General features: G+C 50.1%; 2 protein-coding genes across 2 annotated transcripts; both read left to right on the top strand.

The window, feature by feature from the left end:
• The first annotated feature begins 4652 nt into the window (after positions 1-4652).
• Positions 4653-8662, top strand: LOC101538583 (alpha-1-acid glycoprotein-like). Its single transcript, XM_004621141.2, has 6 exons — positions 4653-4800; positions 5097-5239; positions 5386-5456; positions 6333-6440; positions 6565-6668; positions 8521-8662. The coding sequence occupies exons 1-6, from the start codon at positions 4687-4689 to the stop codon at positions 8593-8595; spliced, it is 615 nt and encodes a 204-aa protein (XP_004621198.2). The 5' UTR covers positions 4653-4686; the 3' UTR covers positions 8596-8662.
• Positions 8663-17899: 9237 nt separating this feature from the next.
• On the top strand, positions 17900-21913 carry LOC101538310 (alpha-1-acid glycoprotein 1-like). The gene is made up of 6 exons (XM_004621140.2): positions 17900-18046; positions 18353-18495; positions 18652-18722; positions 19598-19705; positions 19830-19933; positions 21784-21913. The coding sequence occupies exons 1-6, from the start codon at positions 17933-17935 to the stop codon at positions 21856-21858; spliced, it is 615 nt and encodes a 204-aa protein (XP_004621197.2). The 5' UTR covers positions 17900-17932; the 3' UTR covers positions 21859-21913.
• Positions 21914-22199: the final 286 nt, after the last annotated feature.

The following is a 22199-nucleotide window of genomic DNA, read 5'->3' as shown; positions in this document are numbered from 1 at the left end:
CGTGAAGCGTCCTGATGCCCCACAGGGGCCAAATGTGAGGGACCCTCACCTCCAGGACAGCAGGACGGTTCCCAGGACCAGCCCCGGGGGCCACCCCAAGGCCTCTTCTGACCCCCCTGAGGCCACCATCACCCCCACCCCGCCCCCATGGTGTCAGCGCTGCCGAGAGCCGGGATATCTCTGTGCCCAGGGGCCGAGGCTGGGGCTGCCCCTTGGGGTCCCCCTTCTTCTCTTGACACCTGCAGAACGTGTGAAGGCATGGAAAGGCCTCTTGCCCCGAGAAGGGGCTGGGACGAGGCTCCCCTCACACTAGAAACAGTCTCCCCTTCAACAATGCTGGAAATCTTAAAAAAAACCTCAAATTAAATTAAAGAGTCTTTCATCCCTAGCATAACAATCAATAAACGCAAGAGCATTAGTAAGAAACTGTCTTATATGGACCTTGTGAGAGCAATGGAGGGAAGTGTAGCCGCTGATATTTCAGGATTTGTTTCTTACTCCTAATAAAATTTACAAAATTCCAACTAATGATTATGGCCCCCTTCCAAAAGGAACAGCAGGATTGATCTTAGGGAGAAGTAGTATGACTTTGAGGTATTAATGTAAAAGTGGGACTCACTGACAGTGATTTTGTGAATGAAATCTCAATTATAGTCACTGTTTAAACAGATAGTAGAATATTAAAAGGGGAACGTATTGCTCAACTGCTTGTGCTGACATGAATACAAGGAAAAAATATAGGCATGAAATTAAAAGGTGATTTTGGAAGAACTAATGCAGAAATATTTTGGGCCAAAAAGATTACTGATGATGAGCCTACTTTGGTTATGACCTTTGAGGATGGAGCAAAACTGGAGGGTATGTTAGATTCAGGTGCTGATGTTACTGTTGTCACCTCTCATTATTGGCCTATCGTTTGGCAAAAGCATTGTGTGGACGTTACTTTTTCTGGTATGGGTGTGATCACAAATGTTGAACAGAGTGTGCAACCTCGTGGATTGTAGTGATCCTGATGGAGACACGGCTGTCATCCAGCCACATATTGCTCCAATAGCTATTACCCTACGGGGATGAGATTTGTTGCAAAAACTTGGTGTGAAATATATTAAAGAAAAAGAGGTGTCTCAGCAATCGCCTTTTTAATTTGGGCCACTGCTCGAAGAACGGCTCTCCCAATAGTCTGGAAAAAGGTTCAGCCTGTTTGGGTTGAGCAGTGGCCCTTAACAAAAGAAAAAACTTAAGGCTTTACTTATTTTTATTTTTTTTGCTTCTTGGGTCACACCCAGTGATACAGAGGGGTTACTCCTGGCTCTACACTCAGGAATTACTCCTGGCAGTGCTGGGGAACCATATGGGATGCTGGGAATCGAACCTGGGTCAGCCACGTGCAAGGCAAACACCCTACCCACTGTGCTATCACTCCAGCCCCAAGAAAAACTTAAGGCTTTAAATGAATTAGTTACAGAACAGTTTGAATTGGGACATATTGTTTTCAGGTCCAGTCCCTGGAATTCACCAGTGTTTGTTATCAAGAAAAAGACTGGTAAATGGCGAATGTTAAGTGATTTAAGAAAAGTTAATGACTGCATGGAACCAATGGGCCCTTTGCAAAAGGGCTTGCCTAATTTGGCCACTATTCCAAAACAATGGAATATTATTATAATTGATCTAAAGGATTGTTTCTATACCATCCCTTTGAGAGAAGAGGATAGAGAAAAATTTGCCTTTACTGTGCCTTCCTTAAATAGTGAAACTCCTGCTAAAAGATATCACTTGTCTGTTTCGCCTCAAGGGATGATGAATACATCCACAATGTGTCAATATTTTGTTAATCAATTATTGGATATAGTTAAGGCACAGTACCATAAAGTCAAAATTATTCACTACAAGGATGATATTCTTTTATTATTATTATTATTATTGAATCACCATGTGGAAAGTTACAAAGCTTTCAGGCTTAAGTCTCAGTTATACAATGCTCGAACAACCATCCCTTCACCAGTGCTCATATTCCACCACAAGAAAAAAACCAAAAAAAAAACAGTATACCTCCCACACACCCCCTACCACCACCCCCCTTTCTGTGTAGCTGATACATTTCACTTTATTTTCTCTTAACTTTGGTTACATTCAATATTTCAACAAAAACTCACTATTATTGTTTGGATTCCCCCCCCCCGCCCCACCAGAATCAGGCCTGCTGAAAATGAAGCATTTGATAATTTCCGTTGCTGAGAATGAAGAGATATGAGGTTGCACGGCCGCTATTGCGGTTTTTGATTTCTGCATTTTAGTATTTTAGTAGCTAAGTCCAGGGAAATTTCTGACAGAAATTGCATCATTGCAAGCTCATACCTACCATTAGTGGTCCTCATCAGATGGCGGTTGCCAAGCCGTGCCCCGGCAAAGAAAAGGGGAGAGAGAAAAACCTTTCCCCTCCTGGGGTGGCATGGGGCCACGCCTTAGTTCCCAGTCTAGAGACATTTCTGCAAGAAGCTGCTGGTACCAAAAGTAGTTTAGATGGCCTCTGGCATCATGCTCGTTCAGCAGCAGAGAGGCCGCACACATGTGGCTTCTGGGGTTACATCTCGGTGGAGAGTGGGGGGGGGAAGGAGGGCCGGTACCGCCCCCATCCTGAGATCACCCGAGCGTCCCGTTGCTGCAAGCTCGTACCTCGTACCATTAGTGGTCCATGGATGATATTCTTATTACTGCTCCACCTCATATAAATTTGTGAAAAGTTTATGAAGCTGTAACTTATGAACAAGAGTCATGGAGTTTAAAAATTGCACAGGACAAAATTCAATGTCAGGTTCCTTGGGAATTTGGGGACAAATAATATGGGAGAATAGAATTACACCTCAAAAGGTCCAAATTTGGAGAGATTGTCAGACTGTCTAACCAAACCTTACTGCAACATATGTTGCAACATTGGCCTTTCAGGTGGAAGGATTAGGTGGCTCTGCCTTATCCTTGTATTTTTCCTCCGCCAAATAAAATTACCCAGATGAGGCCGGTGCTGTTTTGATGTTACGAAAACACCAACCCTCCTGTCTACCAGACTTTTCCATTAAGTTGTATTCTGCACTCGGGATAAGTTTTCTTAACTTAGTACTTATCTTTGGCCTCTCTTTGGACACTGATTGTGAGGAGGAATCAGGGGAGGGAGGGATTTTCTCTCACTCTCCTCTACATTACAGTCTAATTAACTCCTTCGCTTCTTCCTTTCCTTCCTCTGACACCTCCCCCTCTTCTTGTGGTCCCCCTGCTTATTGGAATGGTTCTACAGCAGGGAAGCAAAGGTGCCACGGTACTGCACAGCAATGTACAAAGATGCCCTGGTCTGTGGGCCCCTTTTTTTTAATTTACATATATTTTTAATTAATGAATCACCGTGAGGATACAGTTACAAATTTACCCATTTTCGTGCTTGTGTTTCCCTCATACAATGTTAGAGAACCCATCCCTCCACCACTGTCCATTCTCCACCACCAATGAACCCAGTATCCCTCCCACCCTCCAATCCCGTCCCCCCCGCCCTACTCTGCCTCTGTGCCAGGGTATTCCATTTTGTTCTCTCTCTTCTTTTGGGTGTTGTGGTTTGCGAAAATGGTATTGAGTGGCCATCATCACTAGCTCTGATCATGTGGGTAAACAAATCTTAGCATGTGTGGGAGACAGACAGCACAGCACGAACAGACTGGCATAGCCTTTGAACTCAGAGCAGAAAGGTCTTGATGCATGTGTGCAGGATTAAAATAAAGAGTGATCAGTAAATGGTTAACCTCAGATAGCGCAATCAATAATCGATCTGCAAACAGACAGGAGTGGGCAGGGAGTGTTGTAATTCTTCTGCCAGGGTCTGGCAGGCGGGCACTGCTGGCACGGAAGCGCTGTTAAACTCTTCTGTTCAGCATCCCTGGCCCAGTGAGGGGGGATGTGCTCCTGGTGACCGGAAGTCCTCGTCCTCATAGCTCCCGATTGATATACCCCCAGAACCCTACTCTCCCTTCAAGCAAGAATTCCCTCCTTCCCACTGGCTCCTCAGAGCAAGCGTGGATGACCACGGCTAGCCCGAGGGAGATGGGTCCCCATGAGCTCTAGTAAGGCTGGACACATCCGTGAGCCAGTGGGTCTTCCACATTGGACCTTCTATTCCCTTTTTGATTTTTGGGTCACATCAGAGAAGCACAGGAAAGACTCCTGGCAGTGCTGGACCACAGGGAATGCCAGAAATCAACACAGGCTTGGCAAGCCAGCGCCCTCTCCCCACTGTTCTATGTTCTAGCCCAATCCTGGACATTTTCTTGAATTCAGTAGATTTCAGGCTTCCGGAAGTCTCAGATCTTATTGTTCTTCCCTTTGGGGGAGTTTAGATCTGCAACATACTAACTCCTCTTAAAAAACTGTGACAACTAAACATCCATCTTAACTAGGATCACAACGTTCCGGTCTGCACCCCTTGGCTCCCAGTAGCTGTGCCTTTGGGCTCCTGGAGATTTTCCAGTTTGGATCTGGGCTCTGGGTACGCAGGGGGGACAGCTGAAGGCAGCGGTGGACATTTCCCAGAGGCTCCTGGGATTGCATCAGAGCCCCGCCCCTGCAGTGGACTCCAAAGGTCCCTGCACCCTTCAGTCACTTGCTCCCTGGGACTCCGTGGGACTCCGGCTTCCTCTGCATCCCGACATGGTGCTGCTTTGGGCCTTCGCAGTTCTCAGCCTCCTTCCTCTGGTGGGCGCCGAGAGCCCGGAGTGTGCCAACATGACAGGGACGCCCCTCACCAACGCTACTCTGGAGATGGTGAGTGTTGACCTGGCTGCAGGGCTTTGCCCCCATCATGCCTTGTGCTCAGGCCACATCCTGGGTCCTGGAGCCAGGGTGCTGCCCGTTTCCCTGCAAAGTCTGATGCCTTGCAAGATCCTTCCGGGGGCTGGGATGGGGGCCAAATTGACTCAGGAGGGGCTTTCTGGGTAGGGGTGTCGGTGAAGGGTGATCTTCAGAGCGAACCCCTCCAGATTCACTCCACCCTTGGAGTCCCCTATTTGCCAGCTGGACAAGAAGCCCCTTAATCAATGGCCCATTCCCCCCACCTCCAGCTCAGTGGCAAGTGGTTCTTCATCGCCTCCGCCTTCCGCCACCCCGAGTATATTAAATGGGCCAAGATGGTCCCCTCGGCTGTTTCATACTACACCTACAACCAGACAGAGAACGTCATCTACTTCCGAGCATACATAACCCAGTGAGAGCCAGAAGCCGCCCCTGCCCTTGCTTCTGCTGCCCGCCCACCAGCCCCTCCCTCCCCCCCGGCTTGCCATGACTGCTCGGTGACCACCCTCTTCTCCTGTCCACTCTCCTGCCCCCCTGCCACTGTCTATTGGGTGCCAGAGGGGACAAGTGCGCCTACAACGCCAGCCACATAGACATCCAGCGGGAAAACGGGACCTTGTCCGTGATCAGTGAGTGCCGCGTTCATGGGTCTGACTCACCTAGAAGAGGGCTGGGGTGGCCGGGGGTGTGGGGAGGGGGCAGGAAGGAAGGTGTTGTGGGGTGGCTCTGGCTCTGGGGACAGGGGGACGGTGCTGTGACACATCCTCAACTCCCGCTGTGTTCCAAATCCTGGACTGTCTGTAAGGGGTCCCATTGATACTCACAAACAACCCTCCAGCGACCCGAAGAGGAAACCAAGAACCAGAGACGCCAAGGTACTCCCTTGAGGTCACACAGGCTGGAAAGAGGCAGCAGACCCAAGGCAGGCTGCAGGTCTGCCTGACTCTCGACCTTCCTTTATCATCTGGTCACTCTGAAGGGCAATGGTTGGGGCTGGAGCGTTAGCAGAGGGGGTAGGGCATTTGCCTTGCACCCGGCAGACCCGGGTTCAATTCCCAGCATCCCATATGATCTCCTACGCACCACCAGGAGTAATTCTGAGTGCAGAACAGGAGCAACCCCAGAGCATTGCTGGGTGTGACCCAAAAAGAAAAAAAAAAAGAAGGGCAGTGTTGTGGTGACCCAGGCCACGGCAGCTCCTGGAACCAGGCACAGGGCGACCTGACGCGCGAAGGCACTTTTCGGGGTCTCGCTTCCCCCATCTGTGACAGGGGAGCAGGACCCTGGTTCCATGCGCTGTTTGCAGGAAGTTCAAGGTTCACCCATGCCAAGTGCCCTGTGTTCCTGGGAACAAGAATTGGCAACCCTCCCACCCTCCCCCGGCCTCCTGGCCTCCCCAACTCTGCTCCGCACCCCAGGGGCTCAGGCTGCCCCGTGTGTGCTGTGGGAACCCCAGCCCCCCTACAACCATCTCACCCAGAGTCTGTCTCCCCTCCTGACCTCAGATAATGGCGTCAAGTACTTTTCCCACGTGGTACCCACCAAGGACCCCTCGATCTACATGTTTGCTTACCACCCAGAAGACAAGGAGAAGATAGGGCTGTCTCTCTACGGTAGGAACCCCCACCACGGCCCCCCTCCCCGGGGCCTTTTTTTCAGGACCGCCCCCTTTGTCCCTCTGGGACCTCCCCTGTTCCCCCTGCCCCCACCCCACCAGAACCCCTGCTCCTTCCGCAGCCAACACTTCACAAGTGACCCCTGAGCAGATGGGCGAGTTCCACGGGGCCCTCAAGTGCCTGGGCTTGGAGGTGTCAGAAATCATCACCACCGACGAGACAAAGGTGAGGGCAGGAGGCAGCCTCAGGGGCCCAGGGAGGGCGCGCTGCTGGACTCGGCTGGACCACTGGCCTCTCGTCGGGTCACCGGGCCGTCAGGAGCAGCTGTGCGAGTGGGGAGAAGCCGGCATGGGGTGGAAGAGCAGAGACCGGCAGGAAAGACGGCATGGCCACCGTGACGGGAGGAATCGGGGGAGACACGAGTGGGAATTTTGTCCCCCCTGGCCACACCCCAGTCTTCTGCCCTGAGTAAAAGGTCTTCCCCTGTCGGCCAACCTTCGCCAACGCCCAGCCCTGATCTGCTCCCAGAATCGCTGATAAAATCGTCTGCTTAGTATTGTCCCAGGGGGTGGAGCTTAGCACAGCGGGGAGGGCGTTTGCCTTGCACAGAGCCCACCCAGGCTCGACCCCCCACATCCTATAAGGTCCCCCAAGCTACCCCAGAAGTCATTCCCACGTGCAGGGCCCGGAGTCAGTCCGGAGCCTCGCCAGATGTGGCCCAAACAACAACAAAATATTCTCTCAGATATTTTACTTTTTACATCATGATTTTTAGTGTTGAGGTAACATGGTTACAATCATGTTAGTGCCTAGGGCGCTGACCTATAGAAGTGTGCTATTTTGTACGTCAACACCAGATGAAGTAACATGATTGTAACCAACGTCAAGATTCCTCACCCATCTCCCCACTCACCTCCTGTTTGCCTCTTGCTGCCCACTCTTCCCTGTCCCCGCACCGTTCACCCCCGTAATCTCAGTCATGTGATTCCAGACTAGTGTTTATCCTCGGTACTCAATACCGCCATCCCTGATTCCCTCCCTCTCCAGCTCCCAGAGGTGCAAAGTCATCTGCAACTCGACCTTCCCCCTCTGACTTGTGTCTCCTAATCTGATGGTCTCTCTGGCCCATGCGCTTGGCTTCCCGCTTTTTGGATTCCTCTTCACGTTGCAGTGCTCAGGGCTGACTCCTGGTTCTGTGCCCAGGGATCACTCCTGCTGGTGCTCAGGGACCACATGGGAAGCTGGGGTTGGAAGGCGGCGCCCTCCCGGCCGTCCTCTCCCTCCGACCCCTGGGCTGTGGCTTTCGGACCCACTCCTGTGTTGCCCAACACGTGGGTTGTCTCCGTAGCCAGCTTGAGATCCACGGGTGGCACCTTCCGTTCACCCTGTGTGGGAAAATACTTCAACTCCCAGAGCTCAAGGGCTGGCGGTGCTGTTTTGCGTCTTGATGTGACACTGTGTGGCTCTCAGCATAGGAAGGTCACACTGCCGGACCACCAGGGAGTTGGGGGGACACCCACCCTACCTCCAGCTTCCAGGGACCCTGGGGAAGGGCTTATGAACCCAGGCTGGGGCCTTAGGTCCCAGGTGTGCAGGCCTTCACCCCATCCACCAGCAGGGGGTGTCTGGACAGGCTACAGGCACAGCCTCCCCAACTCCAGCCCTGGCAAAGGCAGAGTGGTGAGGGGTGTGGGGAGCCAGAGACCCAGGTGAGGGCTGGGCAGGCCGTGAGCACTGGGAGCTTCTCATCTTTCCCAGGGTCCGCACCCCACACTTTCTCTCTGCCGCCTGCCTTCCCCATCGTCTTCCTGGTTGCCACGTCTGGGATTGTGGCTTTGGCTGTGGTGCTCTAGGGGGCTGCAGTCAGGGTGTGGCATGGGGGACACGGCAGCAGTTAGGGGCGTCACGTGGTGATGCTGATGGGCTTCCAAGGACTGAATGTCCAGCTGCCCCCTGTCAGGCAGGCTCTGCCCAGAGCCACGGCCCAGGCACTTGCGTCCTTTCGGGGTGAGCAACCTAAGGCTCAGGCAGGGTCAGGGACCCCCTTCATCGCACTCCCCACCCCTCTCTCCCCCAGAGCCTGTGTGGGCCCCTGGAGCAGCAGCACGAGGAGGAGAGGAAGAAGAAACTCGAGGAAGCAGCACAGGCTTAGAGCCTGGCGACTCGGTGGCACCTTCGTGGCTCTTTCCTCCAAGTTGTCAATAAAGCGTCTCCTCTGAGCAGGCAGTCGTGTGTCACTCCTGCGAAGCCTAAGGCCAGCCTGGCTGAGCTGAGCCCTCGCTGGCCGCCAGATGGACGAGGCTGGGGAGGCCCAGCCCTGGGCTGGGATGGATCCAGGATGCACCCTGTCCTGTGGGGTGGGAAACAGTCCCTTCTTCTGTGGCAGGGGAGTCTGGGAAGGCTTCCTGGAAGAGGCATCTAAGCCAGCCGAGAAGCCAGAGGGTTTGGTGACGCCCTCTGTCCTGCTGGGCGGGATCCGGGCCGGCTCTCGGTCAGAGCCCAGAGCCAGGTCACTCAGAGGGGTGGGTGCGAATCCCGTGTGCCATGTGAATCCGGCCCCAAGGCTGCAGGGCGATGGGGAGGGGCCTGGGGTGGGTGCTGTGAGCATCGTGGCATCTGCCAGGGCCGGGCACGGCGGGGGGAGCCAGGGAGCACTCGGGCCTCAGCCCCGGGCACCGTCTCTCCGTGAAGCGTCCTGATGCCCCACAGGGGCCAAATGTGAGGGACCCTCACCTCCAGGACAGCAGGATGGTTCCCAGGACCAGCCCCGGGGGCCATCCCAAGGCCTCTTCCGACCCCCCTGAGGCCACCATCACCCCCCGTCCAGCCCCCATGGTGTCAGCGCTGCCCAGAGCCGGGATCTCTCTGTGCCCAGGCACTGACACCAGAGTCTGGGGCTGTCCCTTAGGGTCCCTCTTCTTCTCCTGACACCTGCAGAACGTGTCAAGCCATGGAAAAGCCTCTTGCCCAGAGAAGGGCCTGGGACGAGGTTCCTCCCACCCTAGAAACAGTCTCCCCTTCAACAATGCTGGAAATCTTAAAAACACCTCAAATTAAATGAAAGAGTCTTTCATCCCCTAGCATAATAATCAATAAACCCAAGAGCATTAGTAAGAAACTGTCTGATATGGACCTTGTGAGAGCAACAGAGGGAAGTGTAGCTGCTGATATTTCAGGATTTGTTTCTGACTCCTAATAAAATTTACAAAATTCCAACTAATGTTCATGGCCCCCTTCCAAAAGGAACAGCAGGATTGATCTTAGGGAGAAGTAGTATGACTGCGAGGTGTTAATGTAAAAGTGGGACTCATTCACAGTGATTTTGTGAATGAAATCTCAATTATAGTCACTGTTCAAGCGGATATTAGAATATTAAAAAGGGAACGTATTGCTCAACTGCTTTTGCTGACATGAATACAAGGAAAAAATATAGGCATGACATGAAAAGTTGATTTTGGAAGCACTAATGCAAATATATTTTGGGCCAAAAAGATTAATGATGATGAGCCTACTTTGGTTATGACCTTTGTGGATGGAACAAAACTGGAGTGTGTGTTAGATTCAGGTGCTGATGTTACTGTTGTCACCTCTCATTATTGGCCTATCGTTTGGCAAAAGCGTTGTGTGGACGTTACTTTTTCTGGTATGGGTGTGATCACAAATGTTGAACAGAGTGTGCAACCTCTTCATTGTAGTGATCCTGATGGAGACACGGCAGTCATCCAGCCATATATTGCTCCAATAGCTATTACCCTACGGGGATGAGATTTGTTGCAAAAACTTCGTGTGAAATATATTAAAGAAAAAGAGGTGTCTCAGCAATCGCCTTTTTAATTTGGGCCGCTGCTCAAAGAACAGCTCTCCCAATAGCCTGGAAAAAGGTTCAGCCTGTTTGGGTTGAGCAGTGGCCCTTAACAAAAGAAAAAACTTAAGGCTTTATTTTTTTTTTAATTTTTTTTTTTTTTTGCTTTTTGGGTCACACCCAGCGATACAGAGGGGTTACTCCTGGCTCTACACTCAGGGATTACTCCTGGCAGTGCTGGGGAACCATATGGGATGCTGGGAATCGAACCTGGGTCAGCCACGTGCAAGGCAAACACCCTACCACTGTGCTATCACTCCAGCCCCAAGAAAAACTTAAGACTTTAAATGAATTAGTTACAGAACAGTTTGAATTGGGACATATTGTTTTCAGCTGTAGTCCCTGGAATTCACCAGTGTTTGTTATCAAGAAAAAGACTGGTAAATGGCGAATGTTAAGTGATTTAAGAAAAGTTAATGACTGCATGGAACCAATGGGCCCTTTGCAAAAGGGCTTGCCTAATTTGGCCACTATTCCAAAACAATGGAATATTATTATAATTGATCTAAAGGGTTGATTCTATACCATCCCTTTGAGAGAAGAGGATAGAGAAAAATTTGCCTTTACTGTGCAATCCTTAAATAGTGAAACTCCTGCTAAAAGATATCACTGGACTGTTTTGCCTCAAGGGATGATGAATACGTCCACAATGTGTCAATATTTTGTTAATCAATTATTGGATATAATTAAGGCACAGTACCATAAAGTCAAAATTATTCACTACATGGATGATATTCTTTTATTATTATTATTATTGAATCACCATGTGGAAAGTTACAAAGCTTTCAGGCTTAAGTCTCAGTTATACAATGCTCGAACAACCATCCCTTCACCAGTGCTCATATTCCACCACAAGAAAAAAACCAAAAAAAAAAAACAGTATACCTCCCACACACCCCCCTACCACCACCCCCTTTCTGTGTAGCTGATACATTTCACTTTATTTTCTCTTCACTTTGGTTACATTCAATATTTCAACAAAAACTCACTATTATTGTTTGGATTCCCCCCCCCCCCGCCCCGCCAGAATCAGGCCTGCTGAAAATGAAGCATTTGATAATTTCCGTTGCTGAGAATGAAGAGATATGAGGTTGCACGGCCGCTATTACGGTTTTTGATTTCTGTATTTTAGTATTTTAGTAGCTAAGTCCAGGGAAATTTCTGACAGAAATTGCATCATTGCAAGCTCGTACCTACCATTAGTGGTCCTCATCAGATGGCGGTTGCCAAGCCGTGCCCCGGCAAAGAAAAGGGGAGAGAGAAAAACCTTTCCCCTCCTGGGGTGGCATGGGGCCACGGCGTAGTTCCCAGTCTAGAGACATTTCTGCAAGAAGCTGCTGGTACCAAAAGTAGTTTAGATGGCCTCTGGCATCATGCTCGTTCAGCAGCAGAGAGGCCGCACACATGTGGCTGCCGGGGTTACATCTTGGTGGAGAGCAGGAGGGGGGGGCAAGTACCGCCCCCATCCCGAGATCACCCGAGCGTCCCGTTGCTGCAAGCTCGTACCTCGTAACATTAGTGGTCCATGGATGATATTCTTATTACTGCTCCACCTCATATAAATTTGCAAAAAGTTTATGAAGCTGTAACTTATGAACAAGAGTCATGGAGTTTAAAAATTGCACAGGACAAAATTCAATGTCAGGTTTCTTGGGAATTTAGGGGACAAATAATATGGGAGAATAGAATTACTCCTCAAAAGGTCCAAATTCAGAGAGATAAATCAAAAACTTTAAATGAATTTTAAAAACTATTAGGAAATATAAATTGGCTACGACCTTCCTTGGGTATTCCAACTTATGCCGTACAAAATTTGTTTCACACATTGGAAGGTGATCCATCTTTAAATAGTCCAAGGCAGCTTAGCCCAGAAGCTGTAAAAGAATTATAAAAAATTGAAGAAATTGTTAATAAGGCTCAGCTGGATAAAATTGACTCTCCAGAAAGTTTAAATCTGATAGTGTTGCATACTTCACATTCTCCTACTGGGATTTTGGTGCAAGGAACTAATATTGTGGAATGGAGTTTTTTACATAACAAGTCTAGTAAAACATTGGTTGCTTATGTAAATAAAATATATCAAGTAATTTTTTTTTTTGCTTTTTGGGTCACACCTGGCGATGCACAGGGGTTACTCCTGGCTTTTCACTCAGGAATTATCCCTGGCAGTGCTAGGGGACCATATGGGATGCTGGGATTCGAACCCGAGTCGGCCGCGTGCAAGGCAAACGCCCTACCCGCTGTGCTATTGCTCCAGCCCCTCAAGTAATTTTTAAAGGAAGAAGAAGAACTAGACAATTAATACGGAGTGATCCTACTGAAATTATTGTACTACTGACTAAAGAGCAAATTCAAGCACTATGGGAATTGATGAAGATTGGCAAACTGCTTGCACTGATTATCTGGGAAAAATTCATAACAACTTTCCAAAGCAAAAGACATTTCAATTTCTTAAATTTACTAATTGGATTTGGCCTAACATTATAAAAGCTGAACCTATTGAGTCCGCTGTTACATTCTTCACAGATGCTAGTAAAGAAGGAAAGGCTGCTTATACTGATGTGCAAAATGACAAGGTTTTACAAAGTCCATATAGATTAGTTCAGAAGAATGAATTGCTTGCAATTATTTCTCTTTTACAAAATTATTCTGAACCAATAAATATTGTAGCAGACTCTCACTGTGAAGCTTGGACTGTCATTCATATATTTACTGTTGCTTTGCCTTTGTGTGACTCTGAGCTTATTTCTTTATTTAAAAATTTGCAGCAAGTTTTGAGAGACCGCAAACATCCTTTATACATTGTTCATATGCGAGCGCATACGGGTCTTCCTGGTCCATTAGTTCAGGGAAATGATCGAGCTGATAAGTTGGTTGCTTTAGCAATAAATGCAGAAAAATCTCATGCCTTACATTATCAAAATGCTCGTGCGTTGAAAATCAAACATGCCCTTACTTGGAGGCAAGCTAAAGACATTATTAGGCAATGACCTACTTGTCAAGCAATCAATATGCCTCATTTGCCTTTGGGAGCTAATCCTCGAGGTATAAAGGCAAATGAAATTTGGCAAATGGATGTAACTATTGTCCCAGCTTTTGGTAAACAAAAATATGTTCATCAATCAATTGATACCTATTCACATTTTCGATGGGCTTCTGCGCTATCTTCGGAAAAATCAGGAGCTGTGATTACTCATTTGTTGGAAGCATTTACTATTATGGGTGTTCCTAAGACAATGAAGACTGATAATGCACTTGCTTATACCTCTGCAAAGATGCGTGGTTTTTTCTCTGCTTATGGTATAATCATATTACGGGAATTCCATATAACAGTACAGGACAAGTCATTATTGAACAAGCAAATCGTTTGTTTAAAGATATGTTACTTAGACAAAAAGGGGGGATATATACGGATTCTCCTAGACAGCAACTATCCAGAGCACTGTTCACCTTGAATTTTTTGAATTGCTCTGATGAAATGACATTGGCAGAAAAACATTGGGAAATTCAGCATAGTTCAGAAGAAATGAGTTCTAATAGAATTAAAAATGATTTAGATAAAATTAATCAGAGACGTAAGGTCCTTTATAGTGTCCCAGTCTCTGGAAGTTGGATGCCAGGCCAGGTGGAAAGGTGGGGATGAGGTTTTACTTTTATTTCAGCAAACAGAAACCACTTTTGGTGTCCTACAAAATGACTGAAGCTTCTCAGTGAATAAGGGAGAACAAATGAAAAAACTGCAGTATGGATTCCTTTTTCATAAAATTTTGTTGGCTTTATAAAAACAGACGCGCTTCTCTTTTGACCCAATTTTAACATGCAGGAGACAGGCTAGTTGGACTGAGAAATGGGGGATAATCCCAGTCGGCCGACAGGGAATTTTTACCCTGGGGACTGCCCTTCCTTCTCTGTCCATCAGTTTTCCTTCCATGGTACTTGGAGGGTCAGATCGATCGATCAAGTATGTATGAATGCACATGCATGTGATTTTGTTGTCTTTCTGTATGTCTGTCTATGTTGAGTGATTTAAATGTTGAAGTCATTGAAATCAGAAGTGGAAATCCTTGTAACTGGGCAAACAACCCCATCACAAAGGTTAGAAACATGTGCTCCAAAACTTTTTAAAAGTTTGAGTGTTTGGGGGGGCTTATTAAGATTTGTAAAATTAGAGCATGAAACCAAGGTGAAAACTGTTAAAGATTGGTATAAAAAGTTCATGATTTAAAATATATAAAGTATAAGAACTATTAAAATTAATTAAAAAGATGTTTTCCTCATGCTTTGTAAAAATGATACAAGTTTTTATCATGTTAGTACATTTTTATCTCTAAATATTTATATTGTAAGTTTTGTTTATACCTGCATTATGGGCTGGATTGATAGCACAGCGGTAGGGCATTTGCCTTTCATGCGGCCGACCCATGTTCGATTCCTCCGCCCCTCTCGGAGAGCCCTGCAAGCTACCGAGAATGTCTCACCCCCTCGGCAGAGCCTGACAAGCTACCCGTGACGTATTCGATATGCCAAAACCAGTAACAATAAGTCTCACAATGAGAGACATTACTGGTGCCCGCTTGAGCAAATCGATGAGCAATGGGATGACAGTGACAGGGACAGTGACCTGAATTATATTAAGTAGTTAAAAAGAGAATTGAAATAATTGTTTATAAAAATAGGTTCAAAAGGTACTGGTTTAGTTCAAAAGGTAAGTTTTAAGAGATAACAGATTTATTATATAAGATTGGAGAATATTCCATGTTTATTTTATTGGACATCTATGAAGTTTGAGAAGGAGGAAGTTTCTAATTTTACTTATGGATGCCGGTGATTTTTCTTTGTGTATGAGAGAAGAATCTGATAATGGGAGTGCTTCAGCAGTTGCTGATTGTGGAAAAACCCGTACTGTGAAGTTCATCCAGAAATGGCATGAAAGTATTGCTTTTGTTTAGAGACTTATTGGTCTTCGTTGACAAATGTCTCTGAACCAGGACTGGAACTGGAATATTACTTAATGTGTGTAAGCTCTCTATATGTAAACTCTGTATTGTAAAATGAAAAACAATTTCTGTAGAATAAGGTTAGATTTTCTTAAGATTTTCTTGGGGTATTACTGGAAAGATTTGTGAAAATGTTTGTATTGTTTATTACTGGTCATTTTAAACAAAAAAGAAGGAAATGTTGGTGTACAACATCCCATAATCTCAGGCCTAGGTAGGCTTGGATGTCAACTTGTTTTTCTGTTACTGTTACTTTAACGGACTATACTTCCGGTTATGTAACTGACTTTGATACTGTTTCCATTGACTAAGGTAATTTGCATATTCTGCCTATGTAGCTGAATATCATTGGTTAGAACATCAAGCTAGTTAATAAAAGGGGGCTGAACAGGCTGCTCTCCTGTACACACGACTCAGCACAACTCCAGAGACAGTTATGTGACCCTCCCAGAAAATGTATTTCTGTCGCGTGCATATCTTAAATGCCTCAGACTGTCTAACCAAACCTTACTGCAACATATGTTGCAACATTGGCCTTTCAGGTGGAAGGATTAGGTGGCTCTGCCTTATCCTTGTATTTTTCCTCCGCCAAATAAAATTACCCAGATGAGGCCGGTGCTGTTTTGATGTTACGAAAACACCAACCCTCCTGTCTACCAGACTTTTCCATTAAGTTTTATTCTGCACTCGGGATAAGTTTTCTTAACTTAGTACTTATCTTTGGCCTCTCTTTGGACACTGATTGTGAGGAGGAATCAGGGGAGGGAGGGATTTTCTCTCACTCTCCTCTACATTACAGTCTAATTAACTCCTTCACTTCTTCCTTTCCTTCCTCTGACACCTCCTCCTCTTCTTGTGGTCCCCCTGCTTATTGGAATGGTTCTACAGCAGGGAAGCAAAGGTGCCGCCATACTGCACAGCAATGTACAAAGATGCCCTGGTCTGTGGGCCCCTTTTTTTTTAATTTACATATTTTTTTAATTAATGAATCACCATGAGGATACAGTTACAAATTTACCCATTTTCGTGCTTGTGTTTCCCTCATACAATGTTAGAGAACCCATCCCTCCACCACTGTCCATTCTGCACCACCAATGAACCCAGTATCCCTCCCACCCTCCAATTCCGTCCTCCCCGATCCCCGACACCCTACTCTGCCTCTGTGCCAGGGTATTCCATTTTGTTCTCTCTCTTCTTTTGGGTGTTGTGGTTTGCGAAAATGGTATTGAGTGGCCATGTGTTCAGTTTCTAGTCTACTTTCAGCACGCATCTCCCTTCCCGCACGGGATCTCCAACCACTAAGAAACAAAGACTATATTTGTCCCACCGCCTCCAACTTAAAGTGTCCCGCAAGGGTAGCCAGTAATAATTCTTCCCCAGAGCCTGAAGTCCTCTTGATTTTTACCCCACCCCCACCACACTCGCAGAGCGTTTAGCAATCATCGTGTTGTGATTCAACCCATTTGACCCAGGAAGCAGCAAATGTCAGTCAGAGACCTTCAAGGGCAACAGGATTGTATACCCAGATGGGTCCAGAGGAGACGCCTTCAAAAGCTGAACCCAGAGCGCACGAGGGCCAGAAATGACATCGTCACTAGCTCTGATCATGTGGTTAAACAAATCTTAGCATGTGTGGGAGACAGACAGCACAGCACGAACAGACTGGCATAGCCTTTGAACTCAGAGCGGAAAGGTCTTGATGCATCTGTGCAGGGTTAAAACAAAGAGTAATCAGTAAATGGTTAACCTCAGATAGCGCAATCAATAATCAATCTGCAAACAGACAGGAGTGGGCAGGGAGTGTTGTAATTCTTCTGCCAGGGTCTGGCAGGCGGGCACTGCTGGCACGAAAGTGCTGTTAAACTCTTCTGTTCAGCATCCCTGGCCCAGTGAGGGGGGATGTGCTCCTGGTGACCGGAAGTCCTCGTCCCCATAGCTCCCCGATTGATACACCCCCAAATCCCACTCTCCCTTCAAGCAGGAATCCCCTCCTTCCCTCTGGGTCTTCAGGGCTAGCCCGAGGGAGATGGGTCCCCATGAGCTCTAGTAAGGCTGGACACATCTGTGAGCCAGTGGGTCTTCCACATTGGAACTTCAATTCCCTTTTTATTTTTGGGTCACACCAGAGATGCTCTGGAATGACTCCTGGCAGTGCTGGACCATAGGGGATACCAGAAATCAACACAGGTTTGGCAAGCCAGGGCCCTCTCCCCGCTGTTCTATGTTCTAGCCCCATCTTGGACATTGTCTTGACTTCAGTAGATTTCAGGCTTCTGGAAGTCTCAGATCTTATTGTTCTTCCCTTTGAAGGCCTTTAGATCTGCAAGATACTAACTCCTCTTGCAAAACTGTAACAACTAAACATCCATCTTAACTAGGATCACTGCCATCTGGTCCTCACCCACCTTGGCTCCCAGTAGCTGTGCCTTTGGGCTCTTGGAGATTTTCCAGTTTGGATATGGGCTCTGGGTAAGCAGTGGGGGACAGCTGAAGGCAGCTGCGGACATTTCCCAGAGGCTCCTGGGATTGCATCAGAGCCCCGCCCCTGCAGTGGACTAAAAGGTCCCTGCACCCTTCAGCCACCTGCTCCCTGGGACTCCGTGGGACTCCGGCTTCCTCTGCATCCCGACATGGCGCTGCTTTGGGCCCTCGCAGTTCTCAGCCTCCTTCCTCTGGTGGCCGCCGAGAGCCCGGAGTGTGCCAACATGACAGGGACGCCCCTCACCAACGCTTCTCTGGAATTGGTGAGTGTTGACCTGGCCACTGGGCTTTGCCCCCATCATACCTTGTGCTCAGGCCCCATCCTCGGTCCTGGAGCCAGGGTGCTGCCCGTTTCCGTGCAAAGTCTGATGCCCTTGCAAGATCCTTCCGGGGGCCGGGATAGGGGCCAAATTGAGTTCAGAGGGGTTTTCTGGGTAGAAGTGGCAGTGATGTCTGATCTTCAGATCGAACACCCGGATCCACTCCACTCCACTCCACACTTGGAGTCCCCTACTTGCCTACTTTACAAGAAGCCCCCTAAACAACTCCCCAATGCCCCCCACCTCCAGATCGCTGGCAAGTGGTTCTACATTGCCTCCGCATTCCGCCACCCCGAGTATATTAAATGGGCCAAGAAGGTCCCCTCGTCTGTTATGTACTTCACCCCGAACCAGACGGAGAACGTCGTCTACTTCCGAGAATACATAACCTAGTGAGAGCCCGCCTGCCGCCTAGCCCTTGCCTCTGCTGCCCGCCCGCCAGCCCCTCGCTCCCCCCACCCCCGCTTGCCATGAGCACTCGGTGACCACCCTCTTCTCCTGCCCATTCTCCTGCTCCCCTCCCACTGTCTCTCCTCCCACGATGCCAGCGAGGACAAGTGCCTCCACAACTCCAGCCACCTGGACATCCAGCGGGAAAACGGGACCTTGATCAGAAAAGGTGAGGGCTGCATTCGTGGGTCTGACTAGCCTAGAAGGGGGCCGGGGTGCAGAAGGGTAGGAAGAAAGGTGTTGTGGGGTGGCTTGGGTTCTAGGGACCAGGGGACAGGGGGACAGCACTGTGACAGGACCTCAACTCCCGCTGTGTTCCAACTCCTGGCCTGTCTGCAAGGGCTCCCCTTGATACTCACAAACAACCCTCCAGCGACCCGATGAGGAAACGAAGAACCAGAGAGGTCTAGGTACTCCCTTGAGGTCACACAGGCTAAAATGAGGCTGCAGACCCAAGGCAGGCTCCAGGTCTGCCTGACTCTTGACCTTCCTTTATTATCTGGGCAGTCAGAAGGGCAACGGTAGGGGCTGGAGTGATAGCAAGCAGTTAGGACGTTTGCTTTGCACCCGGCAAACCCGACTCGATTCCCAGCATCCCATATGATCCCCTGTGCACCGCCAGGAGTAATTCCTGAGTGCAGAGCAAGGAGCAACCCCTGAGCATTGCTAGGATGATCCAAAAAAAAAAAAAAAGAAGGGCAATGGTGTGGTGACCCAGGCCACGGCAGCTCGTGGAACCAGGCGCACAGCGGCCTGACACGGGAAGGCACTTTCGGGGTCTCGCTTCCCCCATCTGTGAAAAGGGGAGAAGGATCCTGGTTCCAGGCGCTGTCGACCGGAAGTTCAAGGTCTCACCCATGGAAAGTGCCCTGTGTTCCTAGGAACAGGAATAGGCAACCCTCCTCCCCCTTCCCCCTGGGCTCCTGGCCTCCCCACATCTGCTCTGCACCCCAGGCGCTCAGGCTGCCCGGTGTGTGATGTGGGAACCCCAGCCCCCTTGTCAGCCCCGTCTCACCCAGAGTCTGTCTCCCCTCCACACCCCAGTTCACGGGGTCCAGTACTCTGCCTACGTGGTACCCACCAAGGATCCCGCACTCTACATGTTTGCTTACCACCCAGAAGACAAGGAGAAGATGGGGCTGTCTCTCTACGGTAGGAATCCCCTACACGGCCCCCTCCCCGGGGCCATGACTGGAGGACTGCCCCCTCTGTTTCTCCGGGATCTCCTGGTTCCCCCTGCCCCCCCACCCCACCAGAACCCCTGCTCCTTCCGCAGCCAACACTTCCCAAGTGACCCCTGAGCAGATGAGCGAGTTCCACGGGGCCCTCAAGTGCCTGGGCCTGGAGGTATCAGAAATCATCACCACCGACGAGACAAAGGTGAGGGCGGGAGGCAGCCTCAGGGGCCCAGGGAGGGCGCGCTCCTGGCCTCAGCTGGACCACTGGCCTCTCGTCGGGTCACCGGGCCGTCAGGAGCAGCTGTGCGAGTGGGGAGAAGCCGGCATGGGGTGGAAGAGCAGAGACCGGCAGGAAAGACGGCATGGCCACAGTGACGGGAGGAATCGGGGGAGACACGCGTGGGAATTTTGTTCCCCCTGGCCACACCCCAGGCTTCTGCCCTGAGTGAAAGGTCTTCCCCTGTGGCCCAACCTTCACCAAGTCCCAGCCCTGATCTGCTCCCAGAATCGCTGATAAAATCATCTGCTTAGTATTGTCCCAGGGGGTGGAGCCTTAGCACAGAGGGGAGGGCGTTTGCCTTGCATAGAGCCCACCAGGGTTCAACCCCGGCATCCTATAGGCCCCCCAAGGAACCCCAGAAGTCATTCCCACGTGCAGGGCCCGGAGTCAGCCCTGAGCCTCGCCAGCTGTGGCCCAAACAACAACAAAATATTCTCTCAGATATTTTACTTTTTACATCATGATTTTTAGTGTTGAGGTAACATGGTTCCAATCATGTTAGTGCCTATGGCACTGACCTATAGAAGTGTGCAATTTCGTACGTCAACACCAGAAGCAGTAACATGATTGTAACCAACGTCAAGATTCCTCACCCATCTCCCCACTCACCTCCTGTTTGCCTTTTGCTGCCCACTCTTTCCTATCCCCGGAATCCCACCTCCCGAATCTCACTCCTGTGATTCCAGACTACTGTCTATCCTCCACATTACTCAATACCGCCATTCCCTGGTACCGTGCCTCTCCAGCTCCCAGATGGGCAAAATCATCTGCAACTCGACCTTCCCCCTCTGACTTGTATCTCCTAATCTGATGGTCTCTCTGGCCCACGCACATGGCTGCCAGCTCTCTGGGTTCCTCTTCACCTTGCAGTGCTCAGGGCTGACTCCTGGTTCTGTGCCCAGGGATCACTCCTGCTGGTGCTCAGGGACCACATGGGGTGCTGGGGGTGGGAGGCAGGTGCCCTCCCAGCCGTCCTCTCCCTCCTGCCCCTGGGCCGTGGCTTCAGACCCACTCCTGTGTTGCTCGACACTTGGGTTGTCTCCATAGCCGGCTTGAGATCCCCGCGCGGCACCGCCCACTCACCCCGTGTGGGAAAATACATCGACTCCCAGAGCTCAAGGGCTGGCGGTGCTGTTTTGCGTCTGATGTGACACTGTGTGGCTCTCAGCACAGGAAGGTCACACTGCCGGACCACCAGGGAGTGGGGGGACACCCACCCTACCTCCAGCTTCCAGGGACCCTGGGGAAGGGCTTAGGGGCCCAGGGTGGGGCCTTAGGTCCCAGGTGTGCAGGCCTTCACCCCATCCACCAGCAGGGGGCGTCTGGACAGGCTACAGGCACAGCTGACCCCACTCCCATGCCTGGCAGGGGCATAGTGGTGAGGGGTGTGGGAGCCTGGAGACCCAGGTGAGGGCTGGGCAGGCCGTGAGCACTGGGGCTCATCTTTCCCAGGGTCCGCACCCCACACTTTCTCTCTGCCGCCTGCCTTCCCCATCGTCTTCCTGGTTGCCACATTGGGATTGTAGCTTTGGCTGTGGTGCTCCCGTGGCCTGCAGTCAGGGCGCGGCATGGGGGCCACCTTGGCGGCGGGGGGCGTCACGTGGTGATGCTGATGGGCTTCCAAGGACTGAATGTTCAGCTGCCCCCTGTCAGGCAGGCTCTGCCCAGAGCCACACCCCAGGCCCTTGGGTCCTCTAGGGGGTCAGTAAACTAAGGCTCAGGCGGGGTCAGGGACCCCCTTCATCGCACTCCCCACCCCCTTTGTCCCCCAGAGCCTGTGTGGGTCCCTGGAGCAGCAGCACGAGGAGGAGAGGAAGAAGAAACTCGAGGAAGCAGCACAGGCTTAGAGCCTGGCGACTCGGTGGCACCTTCGTGGCTCTTTCCTCCAAGTTGTCAATAAAGCGTCTCCTCTGAGCAGGCAGTCGTGTGTCACTCCCGCGAGGCCCGAGGCCGGCCTGGCTGAGCTGAGCCCTCGCTGGCCGCCAGATGGACGAGGCTGGGGAGGCCCAGCCCTGGGCTGGGATGGATCCAGGATGCACCATGTCCTTTGGGGTGAGAAACAGTCCCTTCTTCTGTGGCAGGGGAGTCTGGGAAGGCTTCCTGAAGAGGCATCTAAGCCAGCTGAGTAGCCAGAGGGATTTGGTGACCCTCTCTTCCTGCTGGGCGGGATCCGGGCCATCTCTCGTGT

This window comes from Sorex araneus, chromosome 1, assembly GCF_027595985.1.
Source record: "Sorex araneus isolate mSorAra2 chromosome 1, mSorAra2.pri, whole genome shotgun sequence".
Classification (NCBI taxonomy): Eukaryota; Metazoa; Chordata; class Mammalia; order Eulipotyphla; family Soricidae; genus Sorex; species Sorex araneus.
Note: the sequence above shows the minus strand (reverse complement) of the source record. Positions and strands in the feature narration are given on the sequence as shown.